This window comes from Acanthochromis polyacanthus, chromosome 15 (genome assembly GCF_021347895.1).
Source record: "Acanthochromis polyacanthus isolate Apoly-LR-REF ecotype Palm Island chromosome 15, KAUST_Apoly_ChrSc, whole genome shotgun sequence".
NCBI lineage: Eukaryota > Metazoa > Chordata > Actinopteri > Pomacentridae > Acanthochromis > Acanthochromis polyacanthus.
In genome coordinates, this window is record NC_067127.1 from 1,380,383 (window position 1) to 1,395,192 (window position 14,810).

Genomic DNA, 14,810 nt, shown 5'->3' on the forward strand with positions numbered 1-14,810 from the left:
GTCTGAGGACTTTAGCTGCAGATCAGGATCAGAATCAGGTTATTGGCTCAGTAGATTTTCACATTTGAGGAATCTGATGTCACGTTTTGGTGCACAGTTACTAAACACTGACAAGGAAAACATTTTTAAAGCAGGACAGAAAGATTTAAAGAAAGTTTATAGACAGAAAAAGACAAATTAAAAAAAGAAAATCAAGACAAATGAACAGCAAGTGAGGCAAATAAAAAGGGCTTAGAAGCTATAAAAAATAATAGAAGTGTTTGCAGTGTGCCAGAATTTGCACTTAAAGCATCCAGCAGAAGATGTCAGCGTCCAGTTCTGCAATGCTTTGGCTTCACTTTTACACAGTGGGAGGAAGTGGCGATGCGCTGTTCATCTTTATGTAGTTTATGATCAAACAAGAAAGTCAGCAACATACACAATTCACCACCTGAAGTCCTGAGAAAGGCGACAGCGAAAAACTTAGTTTAAAATAAGGTGTATAATAAAGACATCTTCAGGTATGAACCGTATTTATGTTCAGTTGTTCCATAGATGGTGGCTAACATTTAAGAGTTATCAGTGATATTATTGTGAACAACTTCTTCAAACAGGCTCAAAAAACTGGAAGAATCTACATATTTTGTCAAACTTTTTCACAGCTGAAGAGGGAAAACTTCAGCTGCTGGAAAAGTCTTTTTCTCCTCGACTGTCATTAATTTCTCACGAGGATGAAGAGTCTGGTCCTCCTTCAATGAAATGATCTTTAAATAAAATAAGGTGCAAATCATTAGAAGCCCTAGAAGCTTAAGTTTGTTGTTTGCTGCCAGAGGTCATTACTCCACAGATATAACGAGCACTATTTAAGGAATCAGAAAGTGAACAAAGGGAACGGCTTTAAGGGTTTATACTTTATTTCTTCAGTACATACAGTATTTAGCAACATGGATCAGGACGTTTTGGACACTCGTAGCGCTCTGGGCCTCTACAGGATGAATCTGGAGATGTTCTGTTCTCATCGTATTCAGAAACATTTTCATCTTTAGCCCTCTGTTGACGAAACTGACATTTACAAACTGAATCTACGAGACTGGAGATTCTTAAGAAAACAGAATGTTTTGCTCTAAAGTCAGATCTGCACCGATTCTCCTGGTTTGTGTCGGTCCAATCACCTGCTCTGTTTTCTCATCCAAACACTGACCCACTTCTACCAGACGGTGCGTTTGACGTTGGCCCATATCGAGCGTTTGCTTCCCTGTAGGGCTTTAACGTCGTCCCACTGCAGCTGGGTGTTTGGGATCTCGTCTTTGGTCTCTGGGTCGGGTCGAGCTCCGTCTTTGGGGCTCGCCACCACCATCGGCAGCGGACCTCGCTGAGACTGAAACTCCACGACGTGGAGCTGCTTCCTGTCGGCCAGCGTCTGGTGGGTTTCCTGCAGGAGGAGAAAAGGCAGATGGTAGAGAAGATCCACAACTCAGTAGGACTTTAGTGAGTGAAGACAAAAAGATAAGATGAAAGAGAGAAGAAGGTACGGATTATACTGATTTTTTTTCTTTAACAGAGTTTGAATGTCTTTTTTTTAGTAAATTGCAAAAAAATGAAGATGCTCTGGTTTTGTTTTGGACCTCTCTTTATGTAATGGCAGAGCTCAGGATTTTCACTCAGGCCATTTAAAGGAGAATGCTGCTTTTCCAAAGATCTGAAGACTCCCTCCTTCCACGCCAACAAGCTCTCACCTGATTGGCTAGTCCGGTGAAGAGGGCTCTGGTGACGTTGAGCAGGTTGACGGACCCCTCCACCTTGCAGTACATGTCTTTGATGCCGATCAGTTTGCACAGAGTGATGACGGCTCGGTGGCAGCGCAGACCGTAACCTGCACAGAGAATCCAGCTCCAGTCATACAGGTGTCTGTCTGAAGGACACAGGAGAGCGTACGAAGCATTTCTGCAACCACTACCTTGGTTTTGTTTCTTTATGCACAGCGTCGTCCTCTTGTATTTGGACTGAATGTCGTGATAAACTGTCAGGTGGAGAAAACAGCATCAGCATTAAGACTCAGCAGAAAGAAACAGAACAAACGTTCAAGCACACAAAATGATCCCAGAAATGGTGATCGTTTCCAAGTGGAAGCGCTCGTGTTTTGTTCTGCATCTTCTCCCTCAGGTCTCTGGTTCCTGCCCACCAGATGTCCTCCACATGGCAGCATCTGTGGCTCATTCCTTATTCACACACTCACAGCCTCCACAGCTTCAAATCCTGCTCTTAAGGCAGTAGCTGCTGTCCTCTACACATCCAGCTTTAATTTAACACACTTATTAGCTTTGGTTCACTGCTGAGATGCTGCAGAAAAACAGAGGAAGATGCTTTTGGAGAATCGGAATGAATGAAGGGGAGTGATGAGAAGAGAACATTTGCATATTTGGATCTCAGGGGAAGCTTCCTGCTGGGTGAAGGAATCGAAAATGTAAAACTAAATGTCAAAAACACACACGAGCAGCAGCACAGTCAGAGGCAGCGTTTGCTGTGGCTGCAGGAGGTCCAGCTTCAAGAGATGAAGCCGGTGCAGACAGAAAAGAGGCAGATTTCTCTTTGAAAAACGCTCGTTCACATCTAACCAAAGAGAAGATTCAAATGAAAGTTTGACTTAAACCAGAAGGACATCAGTTTGGAAATCACTTGTGACGAATCTGCAGGTTGAGATGCAGAAAACCCCCAAAAACAAAAACAGCCAAAGACACTGAAATGATTTTAAATTCACTTGAACATTTCTTCCAATCTCCACTGAAGTCACATAAATATTCATAAACACAGTCACACTTTCTTCATGCTAGCTGGCTTGACAAATCCTAAAATCCTGATAAAAGACAATCGATATCACTATGAACTTTATTTCTTTAACATGTTTTCTTCATCGGAATCTGTGGTTCCTCCCAATAAAAGCCCAGTTTGACGCTTTATTTGACTGTTCTTCTACGCAAAATGAACAGACGGTGTGTCGCCTGCTTCAGCCAACAGCAACAGGCTGTTAGAACAGAAAGAAAGAAAGAATATGAAACTGTATTGCAGCGAAAATGACTTTTTCTGCCGATGATGCAGGAAGGGAATGCTGGTAGAAAAATGTTGATTTTAAATACCACTTGGTGCTTTTTTGTGACATGACAGCTGCACATTAGAGCTCATTTAGATATGATGCTCAACAAGTGCATTTAGGCCTGAAACTGTCCCAAAACAAAGAATACCAGATCAGAAGTTACTGACTGAATATTACACACACATATTTATGCATTTTCTGCATCACCAGCTGGATGCATGTAGGTTCCCATGGCAACGTGACGTGTACAGTTTGCACGACTGTAACTACAAGGCTTTTTTTTCACTAAACTGAGAACCTGAGAGAATATTATCAGGAAAGAAGTGGTGAAATGCAGACACTTCCTGCAGCTGATTTAAATCCCAAACTCTGAACGTAACCTCCTCTGGAGCGGGTTAGCTCTGCAGCATCAGTTACCACGGTGATCTACCCAACTGAAAACAAAACTCTGGCATTGTAAGGACAGCCTCAGACCTGTGAGCATCTGCTGGATTCTGCAAACGAGGCCTGATTATTCTCCCTGGTGGACACAAACAGCTGCAGACACACAGGTTTAGTTATTATTCTCCTTTCTGTTACGTTCATGTTCAGCAGATCCATGCATGCACACTAGGGACAGACCATTAATGGCCAATTTTCATGGCCAATATTTGGCATTTTTCAGATTATTGGTATTTTTACTGACCAGTTGTTGATCAATGAAATGCACTCTGCCAGGTCTAAAGCAGCCTCTACTCTCTGAGGTCTCAGAAACGTCTCTGAAGCAACAAAAATTAAACACAAACCAGGAAATTAGCTTCTCTCACAGTGGCTAAAGCTATGCTAACGGCTAGCGGCTAAGTTAGAACACATCCACAGATTAAACTTAAACAGAGTAATTAATAATGATTTAAGATCTGAACATTAGTGGGCAATAAAAGTGATAGAACAGTGAAATATTGAGAAAACAGAGAAGAACAGCAGATGTAACTGCAGGAGACAAACTAATGAAAACTCAGTCCATCCCATAATTTATATTTTACATATTCAGTTATAGTACCCCTTATTAATGAGGAACAAAAGTTATGAATGACAGGTTCTCTGCCGTCGCACGCTGTTAAAACTTTACATGAAATGTATTTTGGCTGCAATTATCAGCGTCTCTTCAATAATCAGCATTGGTATCGGCCCTAAAACAAAACATATCAGTCCATCCCTAATGCGCATTTTTGCAAAACTGTTGTGAACATCCGTCTTCTGGATTTGGGGAGAAGATGGAATCACATAACGTGGATCTTTGCGTACTTTAGCCAGACTTTCAGCCTCTCTGCTGTGTTCAATTTGTTTATGGGGTTTAATTATTGAGCAAAACAGCACGTTAAACAGTGGAGTTCCTCACATGCAGATGAGTGATCTCCTGAACAACACTTTGAGACCAAATATGGAGAAAAATCTCACAACTAGACTGGCACCAAAACCTCCTAACATGCTACTACAGTTAGCTCACGAAGCATCAAACAGGGTCAAACTGTGCAAAAGTTGCAGATAAAAGTAAATAAAGAGTCGACTCAGGGATCAATAAAGGTGGTTTTAAAAATGATGCGGAAGCTTTCAGACTATGACATACAGACAGGGAAGTAAACAAACAACCAATCAAACAGACAGGCTGCAGATGGCGGCGCAGAGAGAGCCGGCATGTGGCGCTTCATTTCTGTGAACCTGCAAAAATTCAATGTAACACAGTTTGGATGTCAAGCTGGGTGGAAATGCAGAACCGCAGAACCACACACACACACACACACACACACACACACACACACACACACACACACACACACACACACACACACACACACACACACACACACACACACACACACACACACACACACACACACACACACACACACACACACACCTCGTCTGGTTTTAGGCCAAAGAATGAAGCTAAGTTTCTCCTCCGGTGGCGCGTTGGAGGCCGATGACTCACTCACATTAATCTTTCTGGCTCTGCCCTCCAGCAGCAGCACAGGAAGCCAAGTGGAGTTTTAGAAAAAAAAAGTACAAGCGGTGCATTTTAACTCTTGTACCTTTTCTTCACAAATCCATTTTTAAGATTATGTCACTTCTGAGAGTACAAGCAGGAAAACGACGGGATGGTGTCGGACCAGAGGAGTGAAAGAGACGGAGAGAGGTTTTCAAACAGGAGTGGAAGTAGAGGAGATGTGAAGAGGACATTTCAGTCCCGTTCATTTTTCCTCATAGAAAATACTGAGTGAGTCGCTTTAGAAGCACTTTTACAGCCAGAAAATGTCCTGCTGAAACTAAAATATGAACCCAAATTTGCATTTGAACATCCGATAACACCTGAAATTGAGCTGCTAACAGCCAGTTAATGCTAAAGATTACAGAAAAATGATGCTGTAGAAGCAGCTTTAATCAATTCCTTTTTGGATTTGGGGTCAATTTTGAGCAGCTTGTATGGATTTCTTGGTTTTCACCCGACTTTAAGCCATTACTTTATCTTCTATGTTCTACAAACTCACTATTATTTCATGTAGTTGCTTATACACCTATAAGGAGATTCACTGATTCTCGTCTACATCGGATTCCTCGACTGGACTTTTCAGATTTTATCTTTGCACATTTCAGAGAAGTACCTTTAAAAGTGTTGTCTGATTTTGTGACTGCACGGACAGGATTGCTGCTTAATTTTGTTGTACACTGTGCAATGACAATAAAGGACTTTGGATGAACTTTGGCATCGTGTTTGGATAAAGAAGAGCTCTGAATCTGCCCCAGACAACAGCAGCTGAGGCTCACGGACGTCGTAGTATTTAGAGACAAAACTGAAAGATAAAACATATTAAATAACAACAAAAACTATGAGGATTTCCTGCAAAGAAAGAGTCACTTAGATTAGGTTGAAAACAAACCAAAAAAACTCTGCCTATGCTCACCTGTGTCAGTTTTACCTCATTCATATGTAAATGTATGCAGCGAGGAAACCACAGTCTGATCAGATGCTCCGCTCTGTATGAGGTGAAGCAGTGCTCTTGAATTCATGTTTAACAGAAAAATCATTTTTTCCTCAATAAATCAACATGCTACTGAACCTAAACAAGTCCTATATCACACATGTGCGGTTGTTAAAACTGATGAGCAGCTTTTAAGCTTCACTTTGTTTTGTAATTAATCAAAGTATCTCCTAAAAACCATTTAATTTAATGAAATGCAGCAAGAAACCCTGAATATGGCAAATAAAATGCTAAATTATTCAAGAAAATGCCCACTAAATGCCTAATACTTTCACTTTAGGATTCTAACTTTCATTGAACATGTTTCTTCTCCAGTTTAACCCTTTAACTGCAGTCCTCTGATTAAAAACTGTTGCTGAATAGGCGTGTAGTTTGTCTGGGACAGATTCAAACGAATCACAGCAGTTTATTCAGATCATCTGCTCTATGAAGCTGGAGTTATTCTGGATTTTATTCATCAGATGTTTCTACAGAGTCACAGACCACATGACGTCCTGCAGGGAAGAATTTAAACGGGAACCGAAAGTGAAATTAAAACAAATGAAATGAGGAGCCCGAGAAAGAAATGATGCTAGTGAACGGAGAAAAGGACTTACTGGTGTGGTTGTTGTATCGTTCTATGTAGTACAGGTAGTGGATGGCTCTGTTCTTGGCCTGCAGAGTAACAACAAACACACAGACTGAATGTGGGCATTCTGCTGTAAGAATTCTAATGAAAAAGACTGGTGACTGCAGTAGCCAGAGAAGATTCACTTTGGCATTAACAGGTGAAAGCATTATTATTACTATATAATTATTAGCTTAAAACTATGTAATACAGTATTTAGAAGAAAAATCTAAGTAAGAATTTGCTTCTTAAATCACTCTCGGTTAAGTTCATTACATCTGTCAAGATGGGTTATGTGATGATCGGTGTCTGTCTGTCTGTCTGTCTGTCTGTCTGTCTGTCTGTCTGTCTGTCTGTCTGCCTGTCTGTCTGTCTGCCTGCCTGTCTGCCTGCCTGCCTGTCTGTCTGTCTGTCTGTCTGTCTGTCTGCCTGTCTGTCTGCCTGTCTGTCTGCCTGTCTGCTTGCCTGTCTGTCTGCCTGTCTGTCTGCCTGTCTGTCTGTCTGCCTCTCTGTCTGCCTGTCTGTCTGTCTGTCTGCCTGTCTGTCTGCCTGTCTGCCTGTCTGTCTGCCTGTCTGCCTGTCTGCTTGCCTGTCTGTCTGCCTGTCTGTCTGCCTGTCTGTCTGCCTGTCTGTCTGTCTGTCTGTCTGCCTGTCTGTCTGTCTGCCTGTCTGTCTGTCTGCCTGTCTGTCTGCCTGTCTGTCTGCCTGTCTGCTTGCCTGTCTGTCTGTCTGTCTGCCTGTCTGTCTGCCTGTCTGTCTGTCTGTCTGTCTGCCTGTCTGTCTGCCTGTCTGTCTGTCTGTCTGCCTGTCTGTCTGCCTGTCTGTCTGTCTGCCTGTCTGTCTGTCTGTCTGTCTGTCTGCCTGTCTGTCTGTCTGTCTGCCTGTCTGTCTGTCTGTCTGCCTGTCTGTCTGCCTGTCTGTCTGTCTGTCTGCCTGTCTGCCTGTCTGTCTGTCTGCCTGTCTGTCTGCCTGCCTGTCTGTCTGTCTGCCTGTCTGTCTGTCTGCCTGTCTGCCTGTCTGCCTGTCTGTCTGCCTGCCTGTCTGCCTGTCTGCTTGCCTGTCTGTCTGCCTGTCTGTCTGTCTGTCTGTCTGTCTGCCTGCCTGTCTGTCTGCCTGTCTGTCTGTCTGTCTGTCTGCCTGTCTGCTTGCCTGTCTGTCTGCCTGTCTGCCTGTCTGCTTGCCTGTCTGTCTGCCTGTCTGCTTGCCTGTCTGTCTGTCTGCCTGTCTGTCTGTCTGTCTGTCTGCCTGTCTGTCTGCCTGTCTGTCTGCCTGTCTGTCTGCCTGTCTGTCTGCCTGTCTGCCTGTCTGTCTGTCTGTCTGCCTGTCTGTCTGCCTGTCTGCCTGCCTGTCTGTCTGCCTGTCTGTCTGCCTGTCTGCTTGCCTGTCTGTCTGCCTGTATGTCTGCCTGTCTGTCTGTCTGTCTGTCTGTCTGTCTGTCTGCCTGTCTGTCTGCCTGTCTGCCTGTCTGTCTGTCTGCCTGTCTGTCTGCCTGCCTGTCTGCCTGTCTGCCTGTCTGTCTGCCTGTCTGCCTGTCTGTCTGCCTGTCTGTCTGTCTGCCTGTCTGTCTGCCTGTCTGCCTGCCTGTCTGCCTGCCTGTCTGCCTGTCTGTCTGCCTGTCTGTCTGCCTGTCTGTCTGTCTGCCTGTCTGTCTGTCTGTCTGCCTGCCTGTCTGTCTGCCTGTCTGTCTGTCTGTCTGTCTGCCTGTCTGTCTGCCTGTCTGCCTGTCTGTCTGCCTGTCTGCTTGCCTGTCTGTCTGCCTGTCTGTCTGCCTGTCTGTCTGCCTGTCTGTCTGTCTGTCTGTCTGTCTGCCTGTCTGCCTGTCTGTCTGCCTGTCTGCTTGCCTGTCTGTCTGCCTGTCTGTCTGCCTGTCTGTCTGCCTGTCTGTCTGCCTGTCTGTCTGCCTGTCTGCTTGCCTGTCTGTCTGCCTGTCTGTCTGTCTGTCTGTCTGTCTGCCTGTCTGTCTGTCTGTCTGTCTGTCTGTCTGTCTGTCTGTCTGTCTGTCTGTCTGCCTGTCTGTCTGTCTGTCTGTCACATCACTCTAAAGCAGACAAACGGATTTGGATGAAATTTTCAGGGAAGCTCAGAAATGACTCAAGGACCAAGTGATCAGATTCTGGCAGTAAAGCAGCTTATAGTCTGGATCCACGAATTAGTTAAAGATTTCTGTATCGTTGTGAGATAGCGGCACGGCGTCACAGTAACCATGACAACCAGTGAACACTACATCAGCTGATTGTGATCCTACTACAAATCCACCTCTGAGGACTTATCAGGACTTATCCGTCAGAAATGATCCAAGGAACAGCTGATTAAACTGTGGGGGTGTTTCTGAGCCGCCCGCTACAAGTTTAGGTCACGTGATCCGGTATCCGTACATAACGCACACATGCAGAACACACGCATTCTATCTGTGGGTACATCTACATCAAAGGCTTTAGCTTCTGACAGGAATTCCTTCAAGATCCCATCTGTCAGAAATGAACGTCTGAGCAGCCTTGGAGGAGGACTGAGCTCCTGAGGATCCAAATCCAAATGTGCCTTTTTAATGACAGAAACATTAGTTAAATAATTTCCAGAAGTACTCAGCTACTACTGCTTTGCTCTTTGGATTTCATATATAAAAAGATAAGCGCGAACAAATTCATTGTAATGCAGTTTAAATCAAGCAAATTACTGGGGGTCAACACAACAAACTATTCACTGATTATTTTACACAAAGCAGAGCTAAACATGAATGATTTCTTTGGAATAAAGCAGAACTTTGTGGTCTCACCTTCCTCATAGCTGTGTATCTATCTGGTGCTTTACCCAACGCAAAGCCTGCAAGGAAAAGATTCAGCTTAAAAACAGTAAGATCAGTGGATCAGAGAAAATGTAAAGTTAACAGTTTTATTTGACGATATTTAAACAACGTTTACTCCCAGACTGTAACAACTGGAGCAGAAACCAAAGTCCTGTAAAGTTTGCAGTGACTGTGAGCCTTTAAGGTAACGAGCAGGGATGAAGTTTTAAATAGAGCGGCTCTGAAACACTCAGGGAAGAGTGAGAAGAGCAGCTTTTCCTGCTCACCTCTGTCAAAACCATCTCCTGCACTTTAGCAAATCTAGAGATACTGAAGTATTTTAGAAAAAAGCAACAAACACACTGACGCTTCAAAGGCTTTTCCACTTTTGTTGCATGTTAACCAAATTCAAATAGTAGGTAAAATGACTTTCCATGTTTATTCTTTGTAATAAAACACCCATGTTTTGACCCCTCAGATGTTTCCTGCTCCAGTCACATGTTATTAGAGTTCAGTTCTCACTGCGATATGGAAACTGTCATGGTGTCAAATCATAAAAACTGGGATTGTTGGGCAGACCTGAATGACCTCACAGTTATAAATTATATTAAAAATTATTTTTGGGGGTGAATATTTAAACTCGACACAGAATAAAGTGATTTTAATGGGATATCACAATTCTAATCTTTGATTTGGTTAAGTTTCCCAATCACACAGCACATTAAAGATGAAAAAACAGATAATTCTGTAGGTTTTTACAGCTTCTCACTCTGATAAATGGTGTAATTTGGTTTTTAGAGGGTTAAAGTTGCTTAGAATTTCTAGAGATTCAAACCTGCGGCTCCGTTTCCGTTTCCCACGGCGACCAAACAGCTGATGGACCTCTTCCTGCCCTCCTTGGCCGTCATGTTGAACACACTCTTAACCTACAAAACAACAATCACAGATAAATAACACCATCTGACACCTGGACGCTCCCGTTCAGCAGCCATATGAACACAGTACTGGAAGTCTGACAGACGACACCGACCACATTCATCTCTGGACGTCCTGAACGTAACCTCTGCTGCGTTCTACTGCAGCTTCTAAAAGATGATGCTGTCGCTGCTCAGCGTGGAGTGAAGCAGTCTGCAGCAGAGTGTGAAGGACTGAGAGGAAGATCAACAGAGCTTCAACGGAAAAGGAAAGATTCTAGTCTGAATATTTCTACGTCCTGTTCACAGAGAGAGAGATGGACAGGAAGGTTCGTCTACAGTGATGCTGTCGAGGTGGAAAGCCCCAAAGCAAGGACCTGAGTTTATCAGCTCATCTACGTCCCAATCCTCACATGTGGCCATGAGCTGTAGGTAGTGACCCAAAGACTGCAGATAAGGAGTTTCCTCTGGTGGGTCTGTGGAGCTCAGGTACTAAGAAGGAGATTAGAGCAGCATCACTGCTGCTGAGGAGGTTTAGGCTTTGAACCAAGACTCTGTTTTATTCTGGGTGCATCCAACCAAAAGGAAGCCAGGAGGTAGAGATGGATTATTACACTGGAAGGACTGTAAATCTGCTCTGATCTGATGAAACTGGCCAGATTTCAGGACACTTTGCACCTCTACTACCCAACTCCACATCAGCTGTGGTGGATAATGCCGTTATTACTGATATGATCCATTATGTGCTCTTTTATTCACAGACAGAGGTCACGTTACCAAGTCAGCATATCAGGAAATTTGTATATTTAAAAACCCCTCTTAATTGATCTAAATATTATGTAACAGCTCCATTTATATTTACAAGATTGTTTATGATTTCAGGTATTTGTGGCAGTTAACTCTCCTGTTGCCTTGATTTATTTACACCAAAAAATATTGTTTCCTTGTCTGAAAAAAAAATCCAGAAATTCAGCAAAAAAATCCCCCAAATTTTTGGAAATTTGTAAAACCTTCAGGAAGAAAATTCCAATAATTCCTGAAAAGTTTTATTTTAAAAAATCCCCCAAATTTGGCAAGAAAATCCTTGATGAGTAAAAATGAGTAAAAATCTTCCAAAAAAATCCTAAAAATATCTAAAGTGATTACCGTACATATATATCAGTAAAACTTCTAATATTTTCTTGAAAAACATTCACAAAAAAAAGAACCAAAATCGAGTGAAATGTTCTTAAACATTTTTTTTAACATTTCTTTTTTTCCACCAAAAACTGTTCAAAAATTTCCCAAAAATGTTGAAAATGTGGACATCAGTGTTTTCTTGCCAAATTTGGGGGATTTCTTTTTTAAATAAAACTTTTAAGGAATTATTGGAGTTTTCTTCCTGAAGGTTTTGCAAATTTTCCGAAATTTGGGGAATTTTTTGCAGAATTTTTGGATTTTTTTCAGACAAGGACACAAAATTTTTCAGCGCCTGTAAATGAAGACAACAGGAGGGTTAAAACGGGTTTGTAGTAGCAGTAATCACTCTGAAGTGAGTGAAAACGTCATAATTAAAGATTTCAATGTGGAATATGGTATTATTCTTTAAAGCACATTTTTTTCCAACTTATCTCTTAAAATGTCAGCTTTCGTTCACTACAACTGACGGTTAAAGCACACCAAACATGCAGCATCTTATCCTCCTCCTTTAATGCAAAAACCCTGTGAACCAGCAGGGGGCAGCATGGACACACCACAGAGAGCAGGGAGGAGCAGAGGAGGACAAAAGCAGGAAAGAGGAGCGATGGAGGATGAAAAACAGATGAGAAGAACTAAGGAAAGAGGTGGAGAGGAAGAGAGACGAGAAAAGCAAAGAAGAAGAAGGGAAAGAAAAGAGGACTGACTGCCTGTAAACATGAAACAATATTAGGAGAAGAGATTAATCTGATTAAGAGGAGGAACAAGGTGTAGCAGGAAATCAGAGGAAAAGCAAAGAGAAGAAAGTGAAAGGAATGTCTGGGAGGCAAGAAAAGTTAGCTTCAAAAGAAAGTGTGTGTGTGTGTGAGAGGATGCAGTGGTTAGTGTGCAGTGTACAGTGTGTGTGTTTGTAGTGTGTGTGTGTGTGTGTGTGTGTGTGTGTGAAATAGAGATATAGGAATAGATGCTGCTGTGTAAACACGATCAGAAAGAGACGGTGTGTCGTAGCGTGAAGTGTCAAAGTGTTTGTGGTGTTCTGATAACAGATGAGCAAACTGCTGACTCCCCCCCCAAAAAAACCTTCATGAACACAAACACAGGTTCCTGTTGCTAAGATCTAAATTCACCACGACAACGAGAGGCAGCGGAGCCGCTAAATGTCACAATGATGTATAAAACACAGCCTGTTGTACCGATGACTTCATTAAGCCCAGTTAATTAAGTTAATTAGAGCGCTGATTAGAAAATACTTTTATGTCCTGGGACCGTTTGCTACATTATTCATAAAAACTCTAATTTTACAGTTTTCAACATTCAGGGTTACTACAAATTCTATCTTTAAAGCTGCATTAATTAGCTTTTACCACGGCCATCCACGACAAGATAAAATACACACTTCTGAATGCATTATGATCAAAAAACTAAATACAGAAAGTCTAAACTACTGTCTGTTTGCAGGTTGAACAAATATGGAGTCAGCTCTCCTGAGACCTGGTCGCTGGAAGCTCAAGATTTATTCCAAACTCACCAGCAGGTTGAAAAGGCATGTTATTTTTTAAAAATGCCAAATTTTGCTCTATTTATTACAGTAAAAAAAATGTATAAACAGGAAGAATTATTGGACTTCCAACTTTCTGATGCTCCTTGAGCTAATCATGTGTCCCTTTTGTCAGTTTCATTGGGAAAAAACCCCAAATCTAAGCTAAAATTCAGAGTTTTTAAATCAAAATCACTTTATTCCACATGTCTCAAATATTCACCAAAAAACAGACCATTTACAGTAACCACATTCTGTAAAAAAAAAAATTAAATTCCGTGTTCCTTGGTGCAACTATGACATGATAACAGACTCATTTGTGACCAATGGTCATGTGACAAAAATTCAGGAATTTTCCAGCTGCACAAACTAAAAATGTATGTAGAAAAATATCCATAGTAGTAAACCGTCTGTCGTGTGTAGAGCCACTATTTACCGGAATTAGTAACACCTGTGGGAACCTAGAAAAACATTGTAGAAATGGATTATAAGTTTATTTCAACTTATTTTCTCCTTTTTTTTATGATTTATGAGACTAGAACTTTATCATATTGCACAAAAGAGATGTTTTACTTCTCTCTGCTTCTAGCCATACTTGTGCTGTTTAACATTAATAACAGTTATTGTATCGCAACGGAATCAAAATAATATGCACAGGACTTGAGTTCAACAGCAAACGACGCTCCTGCCTCATCCAAACAGCTCGTCAATTAAGACAGCATTACCTCAAAACACGCTTCTCTTTGAAGCTGAACATCTACTTAATTTCTTCATTGTTTTCAAAATGACCAGCAGCACATTAATCAGACGGACCACATCTAACCGAGGACATCATGATGACTTGTGGAATAAAATGCACTGTCTTAGTATTTCATGAGAGAAGTTGATGAATTTTAATAGGAGTCTACTGGAGCCAGATGTTTTTGGCGCAAGCACCTAGTGGTTATTAGTGGTACTACAACATAAGGTGCTTAAACTTCAATTTCAAGCTTGTTTTACCCAAGAAACCCCCACTGAAAGGCAAAACGATGAGAAAAAGGCAAATCTAAACCTCCACTGAGTCTGAAAGTAGGCAAAACTCATCCATAATGAGGCACCGTCACAGAAAATATTCTCATTTTTAGAAAGGAAATGTAGTAGAAAATGCAGATTCTTTTTTTCTGAGGCTATAAAGCATAAAACAATCTTCAAACGTGACCCGAAACACCATAGACACAAAGGAATCTGATCCAAGCGTCTGTCTGTGTCTTCCTACGAGCAGCTCATACACTTGCTCACCATCGGCGCCCTTTCTGGGCTAAAATAAAAGAGAAAAGCGCAGTTCACCTCTGCCCCTTCATCCCCAGCAGACAGAGCAAGTGACAGAGCAGTGCTGGATTTGGGCTGACGGAACTTCAAAGTGAAGATGTGCCCCCAGCCTCCCCACTTATGTAACACACACTTCAGTAAAGGGTTTATAACTCCACTGCAGGGCCATGGAGGAAGGATTGAGGTCAGGGTAAACACCAAAACACTGCAAACACAACCCTGCAGGACGCACAACACACACAGACAGCGACGGCTTCCTAACACTGCCACACACCGCCACATGTTTGACTCGTTTTCCGGCCTTTCGCTACATTAAACATGCAAACACACGCTGCTAAAGGGGCAACAACAAACCCTTTGTTCTGCTGAAATGTGTAGGAAACTCTCTGCTTCTGTAAA

At 42.2% G+C, this 14,810-nt stretch overlaps 1 protein-coding gene across 1 annotated transcript in view; it reads right to left on the reverse strand.

Annotated features, from left to right (window-relative positions):
• Positions 1 to 870: 870 nt before the first annotated feature.
• Positions 871 to 14,810, reverse strand: part of mrps5 (mitochondrial ribosomal protein S5) — a 37,989-nt gene continuing 24,049 nt past the window's right edge. The window contains exons 7-12 of the mRNA XM_022189639.2: positions 10,312 to 10,402; positions 9,468 to 9,514; positions 6,684 to 6,741; positions 1,937 to 1,999; positions 1,716 to 1,852; positions 871 to 1,411 (exon numbers count right to left, since the gene is read on the reverse strand). Of these exons, the coding sequence (XP_022045331.2) occupies positions 1,187 to 1,411; positions 1,716 to 1,852; positions 1,937 to 1,999; positions 6,684 to 6,741; positions 9,468 to 9,514; positions 10,312 to 10,402 (621 nt within the window). The 3' untranslated portion in view covers positions 871 to 1,186. The remainder of the gene's footprint in view (positions 1,412 to 1,715; positions 1,853 to 1,936; positions 2,000 to 6,683; positions 6,742 to 9,467; positions 9,515 to 10,311; positions 10,403 to 14,810) is intronic.